Below are 24,898 nucleotides of genomic sequence, written 5' to 3'. Positions count from 1 at the left end.
CAAGAGTGGACTAGAGGGGCAGGATCACCTCCCTCGACCTGTTAGCCCTTCTTTTGATGCAGTCCAGGATACAATTGGCTTTCTGGGCTCCAAGCACACATTGCCAGCTTATATTCAATTTTTTAATGCATCAATACCCCCAAGTCCTTCTCCACAGGGCTGCTCTCAATCCACTCATTGCCCAGCCTATATCCATGTTTGGGATTGCCCCTACCCATGTGCAGCATCTTGCACTTGGCCTTGTTGAACTTCATGAGGTTCACACAGACCTACCTCTCAAGCCTGTTAAGGCCCCTCTGGATGGCATCCCTTTCCTCTAGGGTATCAACCACAGCACTCAGTTTGGCGTCATTCACAAACTTGCTGAGGGTGCACTCAATCCCACTGTCCATGTCCCCAACAAAGATTTAAACCACCTTAGCACAAAGAAGAACTCACTGGATGTTTCCCTAACTGACAACATGGTTCTACCACAAGCAGCAGTGGGAGATACTGAGTCATGGAATTTTAGGTACACCACTTACACTACCTACTATATTGAAAACACATCTTTTTCTTTCTTTTTTTTCCCTTAAAAAAATAAATAATCATGTCTCCAGTTCAAGAAGACTTCATCAGAAGCCTTTCAACAAAAGAAAAATCCTCAAGCTTCCCTAGTAGCACAAATGATGCCACCAAACTCAGACTTTAGTAAAGCTTACCATTACTCTTTTCACTGTCAGCTGGTTTCATCTGGATAGGATGGTGCATCTGAAATATAAAAATTTAATTCTACATGCATTCACTTTATACTACATGAAATACATCCCCTAAGAATTGTGGAAGAAAGAAACAGTAGCCTAAATTGCCACTACAGAAGTGCATATGTAACAATACATGAATTCCTAGAAGAAAGAAAAGCTTTCCTAATGATATGCAATCATAATACTCTCTGAGGAGGAATAGGAGCCGTGCCCACCCACTTCGCTACAATATTATTCTCCCAAATGCTCCAAAATTCCCTTAAGATTTGTTATCATACAAATCTCCTGTCATTGCTCTTTTGAATAGTTCTTTTAAAACATTATTTGAGGGCAAGATAACATATATTTGTACATTAGTGGTGCCAGAGCTCAGAAAAACGAGAGAGAGTTGTGAAGAAAGCATGGTTCTTCTCTTACCCCTGGGAGGATCTTCATGTTGTGAAGAGCATTCTGTGCTTCTAGTGCAGCTTTACGGGTATAAAATGTAACAAAACAGCACCCTGCAATTGAAAGAAAATGCTAGCCAAGAAAGAACACTATGAATCTTCACGTGCTGTACAGACATTGCAAGTCCCACATCTATCCTTTCAATGCAAAATGTATGACAAGAGGTTAGACACTGAAATAGATAGGTAGTACTGATCGTGACTGTTTAAAAAAGATTTCTAAGTGTAATAAAATAGGATACATTCAGAACTGACCCAACATCACCAATACACCATTAAAACAAACATTTACATACACCTGTCAAATAGTTGTTGGCTACTTCCATTATCAAGCTCCACAATTACTTGCTAGTACCAAAAACTTCCTAGTTTCACAGGAAATAAGATATTGCATATAACTGAACTGCAAATCCAGGTACAGCATTTAGTTAGGATTTGATGTACAGAAGTATTTGATGCACACAAATGACTAAGACCTCAATTTTATATTTTATCTGAAACTGTGCCACTTCCAGCAATATTTTGATCATATCATAGCATCACAGTGATGCTCTGGAGCAACACAATATTAATTTGATGTTCTGCTTTGCAATTATAATCCATACTCTTCAAGCATTTCCATCACTTCTGAGCTCTAAAAAAAAATATTATAATTTTCCTCAGTTCAGCTAATGACTGGATCAGAGTCCAAGTATAATAGACACATACACTTACAAACTATAAAGCCTAGGCTTGCACGCACACCTGGTTGCACAGAGCTCCAACATGGAGGGATGTTCAAATAAGCAAACAGCTAAGATTGTAACTATGTGAAAGCAGCTGAGACCCCAAGTCTCACATGGGAAGTACACAAGTTCTCACCTTTGCTTTGAGGAGGGTTTTGGCTCCTGTCCCTCAAGACATTTATTTCATAGACAGCACCATACTGTTCAAAAAGTTCTCTTAGATCCTTCTCACACCAGCTTCGTGGGACCTGACCCACAAACATCTTGATAGCATCTAGATCAGGTTGGTCTGGGTGATCCAGTGTGCCATTCATTTTCTTTGAGCTATGAAAAAGAAGAAGGAATTTCTGGTTTATATCTTTCCACAGATTCTAGATGCTATTGCAGCTAGAAGCAGCATGCTTACAGTGAGATTAAAAAAAATCCATACATATATAAGTGTATATGATTAAAATATGCATATGAAAAGAGACTCTTGCACATTCCCAGTCCTGCATACCAGAGAATATTCAGAAATATCATTCACATTCATTGGCAAGCTGTGTACTTGGAAACCAAACACTCTCTACACAGCTGTTTAAAACTTCTCTTAACATTTGTTCCTATAATGTAGTCAACATCTGGGATTCAGGAAATCAATCTGTTGAGATGACTTAAAAATATCACTAGTTCAAGCATGTCACATTTTACAGAAAAAGAAACCAAAACAGGAAGGAACCTAAACTCAGTCTACCCACAGACTACTGAAGTTATCAGTAACCACTGAAATTGAGAGGATAACATTTTGTTGTTTTTAAATGTGACTATCTGAAACTGTTTCCCAGGGTGAAGATCCATCTTAAAACAGAGAAACAGGTACGAATGAACAGATTAGAAGTCTCATTAAAGCTTTACAAGGCAGTAACTCTTTGTGAAAATAGGGCACTTTCAACAGTATTTGGCAAAAAACTCCAAGGCTTAGGTTGTACATGAACAGGTTGGGATTGGACAATGTAGTTAGTCACAGAATCAAGTTGACTAGTGGCAAGGTGTTAACAAAAGAAAAAAAAGTCACTTAGACTACAACACCACAAAAATTTTGAGTATGGGAATCTTCAATGGGCTTCAAGACATTACATCTAGCTATACAAACAGTTTACAGCCTATTAATAAAACAGTGTTATACTCCACCCAGCTAGTTCAGCCATATATTGCCTTCTGTACTGACTCCTCCCTGTTTGTCAAGCGCAATGTGAGGTCTTATTATCAGTAGTCACAGCCTGGTACACCACAGGACCTATTTCTGTGGAAGACTGACTGTAACGACATCCTATTGTAGCTGTAGTGATTAGTAGGTTAAAATTGCTGACAAACCCCTGCATAATCTAGAAAGGACATGGGGAATAGTAACTATACAATGATTCACCCCACCCCCAAACTCTTTGTTGAAGAATACAGGTAGATTTCTTCCAGAGTAGTCAGCTCTCTTCATCTCTGCTTTTTTCCTTTAAAGATAGTTTTTGAATGGCTTATGAGCTGCACATTACAGTAAACAGTGTTCCTCTCACTGTCCATCTGCATTCATATTCCCCCCAATACAACAAATAAATAATCCACCACAAAAATTTCCAAACCAGGTAATGTTTAGTTATTTTTTTCCCCTTTAATACGCTGCTGTTCACAGCCTAAGGAAAAACTGATGCTAGGGAAAGCTTGTAATTTTACAGCTGTACGAACACACCTCAGAAACAACAAAGCTTCTTACAGAAGGGAAGGGAATCATTATAAATTCTTTCACTCCTCTCTACCTTTCCACTCGGAAAGGGTCAGCACCTCTCCAAATAGCCAAGGCAAACAATACCTTTTACAAAGGAGTAAACTACCTCTTTTCATTCTATGTCTTTTAATTCCAATTGAGAACAACTGGAAATCATTTACCCTCTTCCAATAATAATTTTCAGCCCTGCCTTCAATGCCAAGGGTAGCTTCAAGAGCATAGCATGGCTCCTGTTAACTGGGCAACTCTTAATATGGCCTCAACAATATTCAAGGAAACTTTCATATCTAACTAAAATGTTAAGTTTGCAGTCATTAATAGGGAAACTGTTCTAACAATTGCTTTAGATAGCTGATTTTATAATATCAGCACCTGTAGCACACTATAAACAGTACTGCCAAATAGCTTTATTCCTCCTTAGCCCTCATTCCCAAAATTATCAGATCATTCCCCCCACCCCAGATCCAGAATCCAACATCACTTGCCAATGCCCACCAGGATTTCTTTAAGAAAACACACTTCTGGCTTTCCTACCTCTCTTCTCCTCCCCACCCCCCCCCCCCCAAGGGGAGTTAATCAGACAGGAGAGGCTTCAGAGACAGCAATTCCAACTATCACTTTAGTTATAAACTTAGACATGAAGACAAAATACTTACACAGGGCTAGCATTCAAGGAGCAATGGTCCACCATCATCTCTGGGAGGAAATCCAACTTGAACGCAGCCATCACCTCAGTCTGTGACAAACTACTAACACTAAATTAGTGTATTGCCTAACCCCCAAACAACGCCACTTCCAAAAGTCCTGCAGGTCTTAACACTCAGCCACACAAAAAACCACTCAAACCACAGAAACAGAAGCTCAGGGAGACCAGCAATAGACACCACAGAAACAGGCTGGACTGGGAAAGGGACATGGAATCCCAGATTAAAAAGGGGATGTGACCATGTGAAGGGAGGCTCAGCTTAACACACAATGAAAATGCTGATGCACTGGGCTTGTTTTGTGCAATTTTCCCTGGCGAAGCAGTACTGAGTGCACTGTCAGATAAACAGAGTGTCAGATCCATGAAGATAGCAACGGGTAACAGAGCAGAAAGAATACAAACTCCAGTCTTTCCATCCCCAACTAACTCCTTGCCTCCCAAAATGGCAGTCCAAGGCCTTGACGTTCAGACAGACACTTCCTGTATCACCAGCAGGAAGTTGTGAAGTCAAGAGGTTCCTTCACTATAAACATGTTCACTGGCTGATCTCACTCTTTTCACCTCGTGCACTATTTTCAACACGCTCCTAACTTCCAGGGAGAAAAATGCCAAATAAAATGTTTTCCTGAACCTGCCAAAACAATCAAAGCTAAGAAGATTTGATTACTCAAAAATTCCTTAACTACCACAGAACATCAAACCCTACTCCTTTTACAGGAGCAAAGCCTCCACAGTTCTGGAAACAATACTGTGCCCATCATGCATCTTTAAATCCAGAGATATACAGAGTCTACAGATTATAAAGAAAGGGAAAAACAGTGATTTGTTGAAAATTGTTTTATAATCTTTGAAAACACTGATCAGAACACCTCAGCTGCTTCATCATTAAAACAGAAATAACATGTTGATCAAGGAACTGTGATGTGTATTTAAACACAAAGTACGGACCTCTTGTTAAATCTCCAATACCCAAACTAATGGGGAGGTAATCTGGATAATACTGGATGCATTGGGAGATGCAGAAATATTTGATTGCAGAGACAGAGTGCTGCAGAGGCAGCTGGGTGTGCCTGAGCACTCCAGGAGGGATGATTAATTCAAGTCCAACATGAATCCTGATAAGCCTTATGTATATGGTCAATATAACCACAAAATAAACTCTTAAAGCATCAAGGAATGCATGCTGGTGCAGACGTGATCATTTCTTTCTTGTCTGTCAGTGACTGCAACGTGTACTTGCAGTTATTTAGACTGGCCAGTACGTACAGCTTTATGCTTGCACAGTTACAGCACATCAATTTTTTTTTTCCCCTAAATAACCACTTCTAACCTCTGAGGAAAAAAAAACCAAAAACAAAACAACAAAACATTTCTGATCTTCTGCCTACAGTGAAGTTAATTAAAAGGTTATTAAAAGGAGTTAGGCATCATAATACAAAGAGATATACATGTTACTCCAAAATAAGAGAGGATGTGAATTTAGCACAGATCAGATATTCAACAGTAACTACTTCATGCATGCTCTTACTATGTGGTAAATGCAAAAAAGCTTATTCTTTAATAGAAAAGATGTAAGCTACATGCTAAGCACCACTGTTAAGAGCATGCAAATAGGCACTAGGAAGCACAGGTCAGTTTATTAGCTTTCAGTAAATTGTTCTTATCTACCTTCAGACACATCTTACAGGCTTCCCACTTGAAAAATGCCACGTTATGTAAAACGCAGCATATTCAAATGTTACATTGAGCCTGAAGCCCACTTTATGGATTTCTCTAAAATGAGCCTACAGAGAAAAACACTTCAGATTTATATAATTAGAACAGCAGAAGATACAGTGCCACCATTCAAATAAATCTATAGACCAACACTGTAAATTTTGGTCTTCATAGGTTCATTCCTTCCGGTCTTCTAGTCATCTTTAGCTATTTTAAGCAGCCAGTAAAATACCCCAGCAGCAACGCTCACTGTAGGTTCAATGAAAGATGATGCTGGCAACAGATACTCTAGAAAATGGGTTTTAAAAAGGTTATGGAGATTGATTAGTTTACTGAAGAAAATCACTAAGTCATTATGATTTGATCCTACACCCATCATTTCCCTCATCTCTCTGCTCCTCAAAATGGAAGTCATATCTGCTTGTTCCATTAAGACAAACCTGCAACAAGTTACAGGCATTGTCCCACTGTTATACTCCATGTTAAATTCAGTCTACTGGCTTTGATAATTAAAACATTAGTTTTGTGCAACTATCCTGCTACATATTAATTTTTAATTCTTATTTATACTTACTCTAATTTCTCCCGTGATGTGTTCATTTAATGAACAGTGCTGAAAGTATTTCACATGTTGTAATGTACCATTTGGAGGAGAGGAAGAGTCAATACTAGAATGGTGAATAGGTATGTTGGCCAAGACTCAGTGCCTTGGGATACTGTACTTCTGCAGTAATGATGGCAATTTCAGTGATAAAACACTAGTGTACAAGCAGGTTTTTTTAACATTATTTAGTTGAAGGCATCAAGCTAGTGAAATTAAAAGACATATGGACTTCACTTATGAAAATATCAAAAAGAGTGGAAAAAGATGGTATTTTGCTACTACACAGAAGTAAGAAGAAATAAATGAGGAAGCAGTGTTTCTTTGGAATTATAAAAACCCCACAAAAGTCATCCTAGCCATTGCTCACAAATAAAGAAAAATAAGAGAGCTCAACACACTTATTTTTTGCTCAGATGTCAAATTCCTACTGGCTTCCAGATCCATTCTTTGACTGTTTCTATTCAAAGGATAATAGAAACAATGTTTGAAATTCCAAGCTCTATGGACTGTAGCTACACATTTAAATGTGGTGCTAATCTGACAATACAAACATTAAAAATGTCTACGTACTACAGATTAAATATCTTTTTTTTTTTTTTTTGGACACTTAAATCCTAGATTATGCTGCAGAATATATCACTATATATGATCCTGCAGAATATAAATACTAAAAATTTTGCTTTTAAGTTTACAGAATTACATCACATCCTGGGGCACAAAACCTAAAATAAAAAAACAAACTACAAAACAAAAAAACCTGTGCTGTATTTTCTTTCCTAAGAAAGCCTTGTTCATTTCAATGAGCAATTAACTCTGAAAGCTAAAGATAATACCATCTTTTATTTTATACAGTCTGAACCTCAGACAACATATACAAATCTGAAGCTGAGGGGCTACTGGGATGGTGAGAGCGAACTATAGGAAAAGATGCAGGCTATGGGGAAATCGGACGCTGTGAAGCTTTGAAGGAGACAGGTCCTAGAATAAACTTCCCCTTCTATTATCTGTGCGTATCCAGATCCCTACAGTGTTGCTGAATTGCAGTTTTGTTTTTAAACAGATAACCCCTGGGTTACATGCATCAAAATACAGTAACTACTTGTCAATATTGTCTTGTTTTATTGCTGATCATGTAAGCATGTGGTCAGAATGTTTTCTGCCTATGTTGAAATCCAAACTATCTCCCCATGCCTCGCTGGGTACAAAAAGCCCCTTACCTAGTTGCCAAAACTGCAGTTTCTTCTTCTGCCAATCTCTATAACAGTTATGCACCGTGGGTACACAAATGAGACACATTCAGAATGTTGAATTTACCATTAAAATACATGAAGTTTTGGGCTGCCTACAATTCAGATTAAATTAACTGAAAAACATTTTTTTATATGAAATTTTTGTAGAAGTTTCCAGGTGGAAAAAAAGGATAGGAGGGGATGACAAATGCTTTTATCTCAGAAATAGCAAAGTTTCACAGTGTTCTCTTATGCATTTATCTGAGAGCACGATTCCTCCATACTCTCCAGACCTAGATGGATTTTCACAAAGTAGGTAACTTTTATTCTAAAATAGCTTATAAGCAGACTTTTTTTCCCCTCCCCTTCTTCAAAATATTACGGGGCGGGGGGGGAGATATATATATTTGAGGTAAATCAATACATTCTTGACCTACTTCTCTGGCTTGTGAATGAAGTCCTGTTTACCTGTAGCTTCTACTCCAATTAATTCTGTGAAAGTCAAAAGGAATGAAACCTGAACTTTTGTCTGACTGAAGAATCCCCAGACTCCCCAGCTCTCTGCCAGTAGATGAAGCAGCAAGTCACCTATCCCTCTGGCTTACAGGATGATGTTTTCTCTGCCTAAGCAGTCTTAGAAAGGGAAAAATAAAATGGCAGCTAAACTTACTCTTTTATTTTATAGTAAAGACAAATAATTCAAAATAAATTATACAAAGTCTATTTACTAAAATGAGGGAATTAGGTTATTTTTATGGAAAATGAGATAAGACTTTGTGCTGAAGTGAACAAAATTTGTTATGCTAATGAATTCTAAACAGTGGAGCTTATAAAAAGATAGACAAGAAACACATACAGGTACATTTCCTTTTAAATTGCCTATGGGCTTCCTCAAACATACATGCTTCTTTTGAAAGGTCTAATTCTGTTCTTTCTGCCTTCTTACTGCTATGCAACATTCACCTAAAACAGCACCTATTGCCACACAATTCACAAAGTTGTAGCTTCCTATGTTCATAGGAGTAAAGCAGGAAACGGCAAAGGCAAATCTGAAACTGATAAGAAGGAACGCTTCTTAATAAATTAATGGATAAAATAAATCTTTAGTGGCAGTGACTTTTGTAATCCTGTCAAAGCTCGACAGGGTTCAAGCACAACTGGATGCTTGAATGCAGGGATACATATTTCCACTTCTATTTACTGCACATATATATAAATCCCAACTGTTTTGTTTTTGTTTTTTTAAACAGAAAACCCACAAGCTATATGCATCAAAATATTGCACATAAGAACTACCACCTTCCTAGCTAACATTAGGAAGGAACAACTAAGTAACCTCATCTTTACACACAGACTAATCAATAACTGTTAAGATTTTAGACCCATTTGTCTAATGCACATAGTACTAGGCATTATCAGAAGGAAACTACGAACTAGACTGTGTCCAGCGTGGCAGTTCTCAAGTTCCTTAGTCACAACTTTTTACCTTTTTAAATCAGAACACCCAGTGCAAAATCTTCATGTGAAAATAGATATGGAAGACATTGTTTGGATTAAAACCACAAGAGTTACTGCTTCTCTGTAGCAACCGAGATCACAATTATGCGGTGGCAAAGCAGTATATAAATTCCTATATCTGCGTAAGTCTGTTTTACAAAGGGGTTCTGAACTAAGCTGGTCATAAAAGACCTATCGCTTGAATATGCTGTTTCAGAGACGCATCAAGGGATTGCAAACCATGGCAGAAAAGGCAGCTCTGTACCAACCTGATGCAAAAACCCAAGCAACTTCCCTTAGCCCCTCAGTTTCCAGATGTCACAGGCAAACCAGGATGCAGTGACGCTTTCCTCAGACATAAGAGAACTGAGAATACTGTTTGCTATACAATAAACCTATACACTAGAGAGGTAACCCTTAACACAAGTATGTCGATACATGCCAAAAACAGAACTAAAAAAAGCCGTTCCTACGGATGTGTCTTACCTCCTTACAATAAATCCAATGAGTCTCAAGATCTGTCAGTGACTTCTACCTGTTGAGCTGTGCAGACCATAGCCAACAGCCAGGCTAGTTCAGATCTACTTGCACACCAATGGGTGCGCAAGGGCAAGAGCTGAATGTTCTGTTTTGACCACTCCCTCACTTAATGCTAAATGGTTCGGAACTTAATGCCTTGAGGCATTTACTGCTCTGACAAATTTATTTGAGTATCAACAGTGGATTCAAAAGTTTTCAGGAAGGAATGACAGTAGAAGGCTTGTGCATTGTTTCCTTTAAAAACAGGTCAATAAAAATACAACTGAGCTCTCTGTAGAAGATACCTATTATTTCTATTAAAATACTTCTAGATTAGAGCATGAACTGCACAAAGCCATCCAGTTCCTCCTGCTTGCTCCCCGTGCTGCACACATTAGTGCAAAGGCACTTCAAAGGGCACCAACAAAGTAGTCTAGAATACCAGGTCTTTAGGCAGGCCAGTGACTTTAAGCCATCATTTTGCTGGAAGTACAAACAGTAAAGTCCAGGAATCAACTAATGCCCTGATAGAAATATCTCTGACCTTAATCTAAGACCAAAAACAAGTAAGGAAGACTTGTACCTACCGTACTATCCACATACCGACTTGGTGAGGAACAGTTCTGCTTTGACTGCCACACGTTTGTCTGACCAGTCTAAATGTCCCTCTTGCTTTTATTTCAAACAACAAGCAATGAAGTGACTGCGCATATCAGCTGTAATAGGTCATGTGTGGCTATCATCTTATTAAGCAGCTAGTTATCTCCAAACTAACTTTTCAAATGACAGCTAAGAAAGCAAAATCTTAATGACTGATACAACAGCATTCCTCCTCTAAGGAGAAAAGGAGATAGTATTTTTCATACAAAGGGTAGTAGATTTTTGGAACTCCTTGTTGGCAGGATAGTGCAGGTGCAACAAACTTACATAAGTGCAAGAGCAGACTGGACAAGTGCTTGGAAGAGACCCATCAGAGGCTACCAGACAAACCACAACAGGTTAGGTTCTCCTGAGCTGAAAACAGAGAGGCCAAGAGACCACCATCAGTTTTGTGGTAAAAACAAACACTACATATTATTAGCCTTTGTGAATGGCAAAGACAGGTCTGGAACATGCCAAAGGGCAGGAGTATGCCTATGCGTCTGTGTTGGGACAAAACAAAAACCACTATAAAAAAAAAAAAGAAGAGTTGTCCTATTAAAACTACTCAAGAACTGAACTATACACATGCTAGGTAAATGTTAAATAAAAGCGCTCGGCTATTATCAGCACTATATTAAATTGCTTTAGTAAGATTCCCCCCCCCCAATACACAACAAAAAAACCCAAACCAAACCAAACCAAACCCCCGCACCTCTGGACTTCAGCAAATGTTACAACACAGCTAGCAGCCAGTATATACACTTTCCCCTCTTTTTAAAATGCCTTCCAATTGCTTTCAATATGCCATCATAAAACTGATGAACAAATTCAATCTGTGGTATACTCAATATCTGTCTCACTCCTGAGGACAATTACACCAAATCGCAGACAGTAGCTCTGCAATACAAGAGCTTATCTACCAGGAAACAGGTTACAACATCTGTTCAAATGCAAGAAGCCAAAAAAACCCGCAATTAGGTCCTGCTCTGCCAATAACTGCTAGTAACAGGACATCTAAGAACTCAGAAGCTGAATTATAGTCTTAAGACCACCTTATAGCAGATGAATAAATTTCACAAACAAAGACAGTGGCCTCCAAACTCCTTCCATTTTCCTCTCATCTCCCTCTGACACATTGTCTCTTCATCCACTTGCCTGAGAGGGGACACACGAGTGTGCTGTGAATATACTGATGGGGTTGTGGGTATCGGAATTCTGCAACTGGAGCTCTGCAGACAATGATCTGCTTCTCTAGGGCAGAACAGCTGCACAATGCTACCCTGAGTTTTACCTTCTTATTGTATAGGAGCATGGGGCTGCTAACCCAGTACCTGACCCGCTACAGCTGTGTCTGCTAGTTCAGTGATGATACTACAAAGGCTTGCACAGGCATTACCAAAAAGAGGGAAAAAAATGGAATGGACTGGCCATGAAGCCGCCTCCTGACGATGACCTCAAACATCCATCTCAGACCATAAAATTCCTCATTACCCTATGGCAACAAGGAATAAGCAAGCTTATAGCCTCCAAATCTCTCTGGTTTGAGATTACTCAAATACTTTTGCAATATTTTGAGATACATTGCTATTATTTCCAGAATCAGCATCTACTTAATTCTTTTTTACACAAAGGCAGAAGCTACAAGGAACTTCTAGTATCACAGTTGGCAATACTGTCATTTACAGAGTGACAGACAACTTTGGTTAGTATTTACCTGGATTTTTTCCAAAGGCAGCCAGTATCTGCCCTTCCTGTTTTCAAGAACAGTACCTGTGCAGCATTAGGATAATAATCTAGTACATTAGCACCGTAAAATAAATAAAAAAGATGTCCATGTAAGTAAAATCTTCAAATAATGTTTTTTTCCCCCTACAAACTCCATCTTCTCTTTGATGTTTGATTATCTCCTCCTTATACCTGTTCCCCAATGATACAATTCCACTATAATCTTCACAAATATAACAAGAGAGGTGCCTGGATTGTTGTCTTTCCCTTATAGTGTAAGACATTTTCTTTTGCTAGCTTTAGACTTCAATTTTGTAATTTAAGTTCCCAATTGTGACCTTCAGAATAGTGATCTGAAATTAAATTTCAGTCTTTCCGAGCTAAATTTTGTTTATTTATCTTGCATATTTCATTATATTTTCAGACTAAGGGAACAGAGAGGGAGGCAAAAATCAGCATTATCAGCTATTTCTTGGTGGTAGTAGTAGTGAATTTTAAAAAAATCCACAACACAGTAAAACTTACTGTGATGCAAAGACGACAGCAAAGGCCTGGCTGAGAAGACACTGTATGAAAGATACTAGACACAAAGCAAATAAGCTGAACAAATTGCCAAAAGACCAAATCATGAATTTGGAGCAAGTAATGCATGACAACCTATTAGAGCGTCTGTACTTGTAGAACAGGTAACAACAAGCCTCAATGCAGGCTCCCTAGAATAATTAATTTTGGCAAATCATAGACAAGGAGTAATCATCACATGTTTATCCCTCTTTGCAAGACATTTTACAATTAATAATTGAAATGAGGAAGAAGCATTGCTGTATGAATCTCAGGGCAATTGTTTTTAAAGCAGAAGCATATAGGTTTATTCCCCTCATTCTATGAAGACCTATAAACATTAAAAACAATAACAAAAAAACTAACCCTGTAAAAAATTTAAACCTTTTATGTTTATCTGCAGGTTGGGGGGTGGCGGTGTAAGTAGATGTGAAATGTGTATTTCAGGTACTGCTTAAGCTCTACAAGAAGGTACGCAAAAGAAATTTTCAGTTAAAAATTATTCTTTTTTTAAACATCTGCCAACATTCCAGCAGACATAGTTTGGGAAGCATTTTGAGTTTTTATCATCACAGTGCCAGAACACAACAATGCTTATATTTTGCAAGAGACAAACTATGGAAATCTTAAGTACCTAAGAGAGACAGAAAAAAATTCTTGAGAAGTAGGAAAAGTGGCTTGGTCCCAACAACAGTAAGAGGAAATAAAGGCAGCAGTATGACACAGAACAGGAGACAAGGCAGGAAATGAGAGTATAAGAAGTGAGGATGTGCATTTCTATCCTGTGAAAGGACAGAGAACTGCTAAAAGGAGACAGGATGGAACATTTAAGGCAGCAGCAAGGTTTGAGGGTAATTGCCTCCCTTTTTTTTTTTGTTTATTGACTGAATTCAGACCATGAGACACACAGAACATATGGATGATAACGATAACTCACACTTGTACTTCAACGCTTAAATCTTCAGTAGAAGAGAATAAGAATACTAATGCTTGCAAGCTATCGTGCCCTGAAAGCAGAGGTACAGATCCATTTACACTGCCTTTCCCCTCTTTCTCTCCCCAAATGTTGTCTGAGCTAAAAAAAAAAAAAAAAAAAAAAAGTAATTTTTCTAAGATTGGCCAGATGTTTACCTTCAGATATTTCAGCTTTTTGCGTAAGAAACAACCCTGCAAGCAATTCTATGGAACAGAATACTTTAGATCTCCTTCTACTTTTTTACTTTGTAAATACAAACACAAGACCTAGAAATCTGCTTTCAGGTAGGCCTGTATTTTGCTGTCTTTTCCTATACTACAGGCATCTACAAGTCTATACTTAGTCAAAAAGATGCACTGAAAACAAACATTTTGTCATCTCTGCAATATTCGCTAGAGAGATTTTTAAACAATCAACCACACATTTTAGGTTAGTTTTCTGCCACTAAAAGAGAGCCAGAAGTTATTCTGCTAAGGAGCTGGAAATCCACTGGGTCCTGGAAATCTCTGAACAGTCCGCTTGTCTTCAAGCCAAACATGCCACAAAGCACTACAATGGGCAAAGCAACTCCATTTACACAGAGAATTGCTGTGTGGTTGTACATTGGACCCAGGGGAGACTACAGAACCAGCTATACAATTCCTGGACAATACCACATACGAAGACTGTTGTATTACCCTACACGAGAACCAGAGCGAATCCAAAACGCCTTTAACTAAGGTTTATTGCAAGCAACACACCTTGTGCACGTGTGAAGTAAAACCTTAAAGTAAGAACTGGTCAGTGTTACTTTTTCTACTTAAGAAATGTAACATGTATCTTAAAGGAACAAACTTCATTTTATTAAATGATTTTAAAACCTTTCCTTACTGAAGTGTCTCAGAATAGCAGTCAGACCTGTTTAAAAATCTTTCTGAAGTATGATAGATGGGGTTTTTTTTCTGCCCCATTAAGTTTCAAGAGACCTTTTGGACTAAACAAAGCAACAAGTCTCAGGTTTCATTGTCCTTTGCAGCCATCAGAACAGCCATGCACGCTGTTTTGAGGAGTCCTTTAATCTCAAATTGTTTCTACTAATAGTACCAGACGCAAATGAGAATCAGTTAACATTAATCAGTAAAAATTCACTCACTATTTCTCTCTCATTTCATTTTATCCAAATAAAAGCTTTTTGTTGCATGTCACTTGAAGAGAGTTCAAATGCAGTCCAGACAGCTCCAGGAGAGCACACTATGCACTTGAAATAGTAATCACTGCAATAACAATTTCTACATAGTGCATCAACTTAGAACATGATAAGGCATGAATATCCCTGGCTCTGGGCACAAGGCTGCAAAGGTATAGCTCCAGTACTGTCCATGAAAAGAACGGAGTAGATCGGAATAGGATGTGGCAATCCTGGAAAGGCAAACAATTCAAGCTACCACATACACTGTGGGGTAGAAAAGACTAACAGATGCAACAAGGGAAGCTCCAGCGTCACTCCTGGCACAGAAGAAATGTGATTTATTTAGGAAGTTGTTATTTTGTGATCTTGTCTTTAAACAAACTCAAGACTCCTGCTGCATATTTTGGACAAGCAGCCATTCGCAAAACTTCACTAGCTTTTAAGCTACACGTGCAGGACCATAATCAAAATGTCAAGAGTATGTTTCTGGAAAATACCTAATTTTCCAAGCTTCTAGAGCCAAAAGAAAAACAGTACGATATATGAGCCTTAGTTTTCCTAATCAGCTAAGAAAATACAGCCATGCCTATCTAAAAACTTCCTCTTTAATCAGGTCTACATAACCATTAGATTAGATACTATAGGAGGATTCAACTTCAGGAAGAGCTAAGCCCACAAAGAATGAAGAATACTCTGATGCAGAACAGTCCCTCCCTCCAAACAAATAAATCTATAACCAAACAAACTTACATCTACCTTCCTAAACTATAAATGACTTTAGAAGTATTGAGGAAGAAGTAGCTTCTCTTACGGCAGAAAAACTGAAGTTCCTTCTAAGTAGACAAATCTACAAACTTTTAATGCCCACCTTCATCTCCATGCCAAAGATTTCCATTTTGGAAGGGGGTCAAATCTGCAGAAATTTTATTTGAACACAGATGTGTTTCAGGTAAAAACAGGTAAGATGGTATTCTTCATCACACAACATGCCTACAGATCTGTCTCAATGGAGTTTTCATCAGAGCTTACCTTCAGGAAAACAACAGGATTACCCTAAAGGAGGGGCAGGGCAGTAAGAACAATATGAATGCTACAGTGCTCTTTATTCACAGGGCATTTAAACAATACAAAAGTATTTTTGTCCTCCAGCAGAATATCAGCATGATGAACGTGGGTATGACAAGAGTCAATACAGAGGTAGGAGTTCCTCAGTCCTGAAACTGTCAATGCTCACAGGGCACTTTTAAGACAACAGTACTTGACAGAAGAGTAACTGTTTAATCTGCTTTGGCAAAGTGTGGCATATACATTTCCAAATACAAGAAACAATCCTAAGTCTCAGAGTAAACTCTCTATTCAAAAATTTGTCTGGTTAAAGATAGCAGCTACCAGAAAAGTAGGGAACAAAACCAAGTGCTATTTCAAAGATCGATTGATTCCTTATCTCAAAGCAAAGCTGACTCCTCCTCAATTTTAATCTCTGTACCAGACCAGAAGCAGAATGCCATCAGTTTTATTCTGATACACCTCTGTGGAGTTAATCATCATAAAAGGCATTTCATACTGTGACCTGTACAAACAATTTTATATACCATTTTCAGATGTTCAAGAAAAGACTCAATCCTCTTTCATTTGGATACCCTTCTACATTCACATTAAAGCAGACAAATTCAACTTTAGGTTGCTCGTAAGATGAGAAACCATGGATCTGGCACCGAATGGAAGTGTTCCATTTCATGGCTTATTTTCAGCAACCATAAACTTGATGATTATTTCGCTATTTAAATAATCTGATTTTGTTATTTAAGTGATCCAAATCTGTTGAATCTGGACCTGTTTCTTGTAATTGGCAGAATCCCATGAGTTTGAAAAACTAGGTTTAATCACAGATTAGTCTGTCTCAAAAGACAGAAACTCTTCAGACAAAAACACAAATATAATGACCAGTATTCTTTCTTTCATACCTTCTGTCTGGTCTTAATGGAGCAGCAGAGGAGCAGGAAGGGCAAAGTACAGAGCACTAGTCATTTAGGAAAGAAGTTGAGTGTTCTGCAACACCCACAATGCCTGGAGACTAATGCCCTCAAACTGGTACTTCTAAACACAGAGGTCAATCACCGATTCTCTAAAAATCACTTGAAAATGGAAGTGTTCCTGGGTTTCTTAATCCAACTTTAGCTCTTTCTATCCTGATGAGTAACATATGGAGAGACAGGATATCCTGCACTTTAACGACAGATTTGATTTTCTTTCTGATATAGACATGACTAAATCCTTTCCAATGTATTTATGAAAGCTGTAGCAAATGTCCGACCATAGTAGAAAACAAGCGTTTCCTCAAGACAAGAGCAAAACTCAACTCTCCCTGGTTGTCTACAGACTAAAGCACACCCTAAAGATTTCTGCCAGAGCAAAGGTGATTCATCCGAAGTGCAACAATCACCACACTTTGAGCATGATACTATTACTTAACAAAGCAGTTACAGGTCAATTGTCCTCAGAAATGAACTGAAACTCTTAAGGTGCACAGTTACAGTCTGATCTATTCTTTCGGTACTCCTCTGACCACACAGTAAATCATTCCAACTTGCTAAACCAGAGAAATAAGAACTTGATCACAAAACAGCTTTTTATTGGGTTGTCAAGCTGACTTTGTCTACCATGCAGTCGAACTACCATGAGAACCAAGCATAACCAACGACACAGGACTACTCAGGTGGAAACTGAGTAAGAGAGGGGGAATTGTCTGAGCTGTCTCATGAAACTACGCCCTTACTGGACTTCAGGCATTAAGAAAACTGCACCAGAAGACGCTCACATTTGGCTCCAAGCATTTTCACACTAGACTATGCTCCCATTCTGCTGCACATAATCAAATTTGTCTCAGCCCACAGGGAGTTGTCCCACTAATACTCACCTTTAGGCCTTCATGTACTCATGCACAGAGTACTTCAGATTCGTTCAGGTCAAGAAATTACTATGAAGATAGGCATTTCTACTTTGTAGTAAGCTATGTTTCTAAAATTATTAAATTGCAGATGGAGCTAAAGAAGCCTATTGACTTGGTACTCACAGTCCTAAACTGTTATCACTCCCAACCCCCTTTAGCCATACAAAGGCAGGAAATGGCAAAGAGTTTAAGGTTCAGGGAGCACTGCTCACTGCAGTGGAAAATGACTGCTTTCATGATTCAAAGTAAAAACAACTTCTCTCTAAATCTTTGAAAGAAAGCTCCATACGCAACTGAGGGATACAAACTGTAGTTGGTTCATACCTGCAGCTATACACCTCCCTCTAGCTGTTCCAGTCTTCACTCTAAAAGACAAGAAAAACACAGACATTGAGTACTCCAGAGCTAAAATCGGATAATAACAATCATTACAGCATGAACTTCATTTGTAAAACGCTGAGGACTGTGAAAGCAAAGCACATTTCTAATAATACAAGTCATCATGAGGTGGTAACAACCCTCATTAGACTCAAAAATGAACTTGCAGATTTCAAAAATACATAGATTAAATGAAAGTGTGCAAAAGAAAGGACTGCAACCACAACATGGCTGAAAGCAGTCTTGTAGCTTCCTAACAACATTCAGGGGATTTATCCTACCTGTCTGGCTTTTTGGCTCTCATGACAGAAGTAGAGTTACCAACAGCAGTAGCCACAATCCTGAACTCCTATATTACTCCTATTATTATTCTGACAGCAGCAGCACTAACATGACAATGAACCTGCAGATGGGAACTCTAATGTAAAACAGTATAGATGGAAATGTATGAAACAGCTCTGAATTAGGGAGCACAAAGAACAAACAACACAAGGAAAAATGTTATTTCTACATCTTGAACAAATCACCAACAAGAAACCATACAGACTTTCTGTACTAGCACCTCCTAAGTAGGGGATGCTACTCTGTGATTCAGGGTTCTCTTTTTGCAGATTCGGTAATTGACCCACAGCACAAACTAGCATATATTTAAATACAAACTTTGGACTTTTTTACTTGGTGGTTGTTTTTTTGGGATTTTTTTTTGTTTGGTTGTTTTTTTTAAAGAATTTCTTCTCTGCTTCCTCCTAGATTATTTTGCAGAACTACACGCATGGTAGTCTAGAAGTATTTTACAGAAAATTCAACTCCATTTATTTATCTAGAGGTACCAATTCAAAAGCTGCATCCATCTGCAAGGAGAAAAGTTATACAACACTATTTGAGTTCCCGTATTTTCACTGCTTTGCAGGCCCCTTCATAACCTTTGTTCTATATTCTTTGAGAAGTGTGGATAAGTGATCCATATCGTCATGTAACATACTTGAATATTTATCACATGTACTCATGCCATCTTTTCCAGAGAGATCTCTTGAGAATTTAATATCCCTATTTTGTAGTAGTTTTCAAATGTTCTAATTTCTTCCTAATTTGTTCAACTGATTTAATAAACTATTATATCCTCTAAAGGAACACAGAATCCTAAACACAACAAAAATAATTTTCTTATAATACTAGTTAAGAACAATAAAAAACAATCAATGAATCCTGAGACTCAGTTATCTGAAATGTGTATTTTCAAAATTATGAATTTATCTTTTCTAGAATATGACTGGAAACTGACTATTGGTCAGGGAACACTTTACATACTTATTCTTGTTCTGTTTCACAACAACATTCTGGATTATGAAGCTCCTACTAGTGATTCAGACAAACATGTTACCTGAGGACACCTCCTTCCACCTCACCCACATTCCTTTGCTTTTTTGAAGTTTAATTAAATAATAATTGTTTATGGCCAAAAAATGGTCTCAGATTTCTGCTAACAGATCTGATTTTAACACATCATATAACACAAATTTTTTTTGTTTTCTTCTTTTAAACCCAGTCTTTCCCAGATATTTAAGCCCTATGGAAGTTGTCATAAATGCTAAGTTGTATTTCTGTGATAATCAGCTTTCAGAAAAAAACTGAAATACACAGCTCATTGATCTTGGACTGGTAAATAACTTTTCAATGTTAAAAAGAAAGTCTTCCCTTCACACATGTAACTATGTAACACTCTAGGGAATTAATTTAAAAACTTCAAAGGAACCAAAGTACAGCTAACATGGCCAGAGGAATCCATAACTCTTTGATACCTTTGGGAAAAAATATATACCTCACTGAATCAAAGGTAAAATCCAGGACAATAAAAACTTTAAAAGGCAAGCAGCAAATCTGACAGCTACCTGTAGAAAGCCTGGGAGAACGGTCTTAAGTCATAAATGTTTCTCAAAACAAAATTGTTTTAGGATGGTTCATTTAATTACATGCAGAACATTTAATGGATTCTGATCAATGAAATTACTGTCATAGCCCACACTTGTCTAGACCAGTTAGTTCTGCTTTCTCATTACACTTTCCAGGAATTAATGTTTGTGGGATATCAAGATTACCATTGACAATTAAAGAGGCTAATAGATAAAATAGACCACATAACTCACCTCAGATATATCCTGGTGTCAACAGTCTCTCACATAAATTAACATTCAATCTGGACTCACTGCAGATTTATGTACTTTTAAGTACCAATATGGCCAATATAAAAATAACTATTTCTCTGGAGGAAGTGCAGGAGGGAGATAACAATGCATCAAAGAGTGATGGAGCAAGTGCACTAGATAAGTCAGATTACAAATAGAGAGGCCTATACAAATCAGATGAAGTTTCAATTACTGTACAGCTTAGGCCACAACCCACAGAAAGCATGTCACTTTCTAGTAAACATTACTTATGAGACAGCAAGACAACAGAGATAGCTATGAGAAACTCCTATAGTGCCAAAATCTTAACAAGGAAGCAGCCATACTTTCTTGTCTGAGAAATGCCCTTCTACTCAATCTTTACACCACCCAAACCTCTCAGCACCAGAAGCTACTTGCTCAATGCAAGACAACAGTTCCTAGTCACTGCATCTGCTCACTTTATTTTTGGAGACAGAGCTGTCAAATACCGTTTTCCTCAGTGCTGCCAGCACAAGGACTAATGTGCACACAGGTTAGCTGACAATCTGTACAGTTAGCAAATAGACCAGTTGAAATACTCATGACAGTGTGTTCAACTATCAGAATGTAATTTTGTTCAACTGCAGATATAATAGGAAGAACAGAATGAAAAATAGAAGAGGTGCACATTTTGGGACCACTGCAGATTAAGACACGCACACACAAAAAAAAAAAGGAAAACATTTTAAACATCATGCTTCAAGGTACTGTAACCAGAACATCATAAAATACTTAAGATTTGGAATGTAGACCATATCTGTAAAGTCTATTCCATGCAATTACAGCTTACACTTTCCCAAGATTGATCATTAGTCTTACCACCCATAATGAAAGTGTAGAGACACACTTTGAGGATGCAAACCAATCCTATGGTCTACTGTTGAAAACATGAGACTAGTGCTTAGAAGACATGAGTTCTATTTCTAATTATGGGACTGAATAGCACTGGAGACGTCACTTTATGGTCCCAAGAGTTTCCATTTGTACAGTGTTATCTTATTTATTTGTGAAAAGATATTTTGAGAACCGGTGACAGAATGTATTCAATAGGAGTCAGAAAATATCATCCCATTGTTATAGCTGCATCTCAGCTGAAAACCTAGTAAACAACTTAGTAAAAAAAGTTTCCCCAAAACATAAACATTTGTCTGTTAATAAAAACCAAATAATCCCACCAACAAAAGATTTAAACTTGCTATATCCTTCCAGATTATGGCATTAAGAGACTCACAAAATATCTCAAGAGTTGCAAATGCAGAAGGGTACACGCCAACATTGTATTTACTTTTTCAATGAAGATCCAAAACATTCAGAAAACACACATTCATGTTTTGCTTTACGATACTGTACATGCCACAGGAAGACCTATCAAATGTACTACAGAGTTTTAAGTCTTCTTTTGGGTAAAAGATTGAGGTGTAGCAAACAGAAACAACAATCTCAGTTTAACTAGTAAGCCTGCTTCTAGAAGCAACAACACTAGCTGAACTCACCCATCTCAGCCACAAGATTCAAATACTAACACTTTCACTTCAAGGCTAGATAAAAAAAAAAAATCTCAATGGGAAAATCATCCCTGTGTGGTGTTTAGACAGACACAGTCTGCATAGCTCTACATTAAAACAAGTCTTTTATAATGATATCATGGTACTTACAGACTTCTTTTCTTTTGATTGCACAAAAGAGAATAGATTCAAATCCAAACAGAGAAGAAAGATGTATTACAGGTCTCCCCACAAAGATCCTCAAATGCAATTGCTATTCTGTACTATTACACCTAAAACACTGAAAGAGGACACAGTGCATACGACCATTTCCAGCATCTATGGCCATCTTCAGAGGGGAAATAATTTTGAGGTGTCCCAATTTTGAAAGATCAGCATCGAACTGGATAAAAAATTCTGAGTAGACTTGAACTTCTGTATTTGCAAAAAGGTTTAAGTAAAAATATATTTAATTTCAAAGAAGCACAACTAGGAAAGACTGATTTACCTTAAGCTTGTATGTGTCTCTTGCTTGGTTTATATTAGACAAATACTTGCCATGAACTCTACCGTGTAGAATCTGCCATTGCCACGCCTGCAAACCAAAGAGTAAAAACATGCTCAATTATTTTTATTATTTTTTGTAACAGGCACATGGTCAAATCCTTTGCAGAAGTAAAGGGACACAAGTCTCAAAATTACACTCATTTACATCTGCAAAGAACTGGAGTCAATGCTCTATTTTAAGGTATTAATATCGATTCAGGTCACTTTCAACAGCAAGTAGTTTGCATTAACACTACAAGAGATTTAATATTGGGTGTGTAGGGCTCAAGCTTTAAAAAATATTTTGTACTATTTCTTTTTCTTCAGAGGCAAAAACACTGGTGTTGCTGTGGGAACATTAACTTAGGAATGTCCTGACTTTTGTTCAAAAACCCAAACGAAATAAAATCTAACCATTTCATTGCAAAGCAGTTCTCCCTAAGCTTCTACTCAAGCTCTCTGAAGGTTTCTCATTTGTCATCATTTACAGCATTATTTGTATATACTTTGGTTTCTTTTTTGCAATATTTAGCCCCCTCTTCAATATCTTTATATAGTACCTGAAGCATACAAACCACTGTTAATACAGAAAAACTAGAAAAATTTCTGCATTAATTTACAACCTAATACCTACTGAAAACACATCAATGCATAAATACATGCAGCACCTTGTCTGAACACCACTCACAAACATAATGCCACACTTGAGATCAACTTTTCTCTGTCTGAAGAAGCTTAACTTTCATTCTTAGTTACGAACGTCTAAAGGTGACTAACAGAACGTCTTTCCTCTTTATATCAGCAGCCTTTTAATCCACAAACTACCCTCATGGCCCATTTTGTGACCCTGAAACATCCCCTCCAGGCTGCCCGCCTGTGGTGATTAATGCTCACTGACTCTTGTGCCAGCGCAGCTTTGCTTGCTCCTCCCTCTTCCCCAGGCCTCAGAAAACCTCCCTGCTGTACAAGGCTGGATCGGTCACTCGATCTTAGACTTCAGCTGGGTGGGGTGGGAAGGATCAAGAGTGTCAACACACTTTGCCAAGAACTAGAAAGACTCTGTACTCGCTTGTAGTTTTATGCACGTATTTTCAGACTTTCTTCACTTACACACTTCTCCATCAATTCTTTCCATTCACTTTTCCTGGAAGGCACAGGATGACATCAGCTGGTTTCCACTGCTAGCAGGAGGAGACTCCAGGAACTTTATGACAAAAACAAGTGCTATAAATACAGTTTTGGCTGCACAAGGACTCAAAATAGACAAAATCCTCTTGCTGGATTCTCAGGGTTTGTATACCTCATATCTAGATTCTGGAGGTATCTTACACTTCCTGAATCAAAACCTCACATGTAACAGTCTACATGGCACATTATCTTCTCTCTGTCCTCACATCAGGAAAGCTCACCAATTTCTTCCCAAACAGCAGGCTTCTCTGTACAGCAGTAAACACAGCACATATCAAATACATATTTCTTTATGAATGCAGTTATGACAACATTTAGTACCTCCCCGTCTAGAACCAAATGATACGTGCCACAGCAGGTAACAAATGCAAACCATTCTTATTTCATTTTTTTTGGGTTATATTACATATTTTCATACAGATTAACTAGAAATGGAGTAGAAATACAAAGGAATAAAGACATTCCTACTGTAGATCCAGTTTAAGCCGATGCTCTTGTCAAAAGAATAGAGCATAAATCTTTCCTCACCAGCTATCCATCCCCATCTCTGTACAAGGCTGAGAAAGGAAATGATCCAGGTGTGATCTAGCCTACCGACAACAACAGGAAAATAGTTTTAACCCAGACATGCTCCCTGATTCAATTCACTGCAGAACCACACAGATGCTCTTAGCAGCACAAAGTAAAGGGGAAATGCATGAAACATGGAACAAGCCTCTTTCAGAGCAATACTGGCATATGCTCATTCCAATTACTCATGGAACTACATCATCAAATTTGGGTGCTGAATTTCACATAATTAATTCTCTACCAATTAATCCTTTTTAAAGGCCTCAAGTGATAAATAAGGCTTCCACTATCTCCATTAAGAAAACATTGAAGTGTATGCATGTTGTTCCATATAACCACCTTTACCATCCCAGTTGTCAGTGGACTGCCTCCAATACTTAAATACATGTGTCTCTCTATTCTTGATTAAACTACATGATTCAGCTTTTTAAAAATCACAAGTGTATCTTTTTCAACTTTCACTTTTCACTTATTCTTCCAGGAGTTTAATATCTGTAATTGCTTTTCAACAGCAGTTGTAAGTTTAACTAGCTTCAAATGAACACTGGGACTTAATTCCAAATTC

General features: G+C 37.9%; 1 protein-coding gene across 21 annotated transcripts in view; it reads right to left on the bottom strand.

The window, feature by feature from the left end:
- The window catches only part of CELF1 (CUGBP Elav-like family member 1), a 62,341-nt gene that overhangs the window by 26,917 nt on the left and 10,526 nt on the right, over window positions 1–24,898 (bottom strand). For 9 of the 21 annotated variants that reach the window (XM_054828857.1, XM_054828856.1, XM_054828865.1 and 6 more), the window contains exons 2-6: window positions 18,288–18,328; window positions 4,327–4,416; window positions 2,051–2,238; window positions 1,161–1,243; window positions 702–750 (exon numbers count right to left, since the gene is read on the bottom strand). In XM_054828857.1, coding sequence (XP_054684832.1) covers window positions 702–750; window positions 1,161–1,243; window positions 2,051–2,238; window positions 4,327–4,397 — 391 coding nt within the window. In that variant the 5' untranslated portion in view covers window positions 4,398–4,416; window positions 18,288–18,328. Of the gene's footprint in view, window positions 1–701; window positions 751–1,160; window positions 1,244–2,050; window positions 2,239–4,326; window positions 4,420–18,287; window positions 18,329–22,537; window positions 22,625–23,685; window positions 23,780–24,898 lie in introns of all 21 variants that reach the window. The other 12 variants (XM_054828875.1, XM_054828872.1, XM_054828864.1 and 9 more) reach the window with 10 other exon arrangements.

This window comes from Grus americana, chromosome 5, assembly GCF_028858705.1.
Source record: "Grus americana isolate bGruAme1 chromosome 5, bGruAme1.mat, whole genome shotgun sequence".
In the NCBI taxonomy this organism is placed as follows: Eukaryota; Metazoa; Chordata; class Aves; order Gruiformes; family Gruidae; genus Grus; species Grus americana.
Note: the sequence above shows the minus strand (reverse complement) of the source record. Positions and strands in the feature narration are given on the sequence as shown.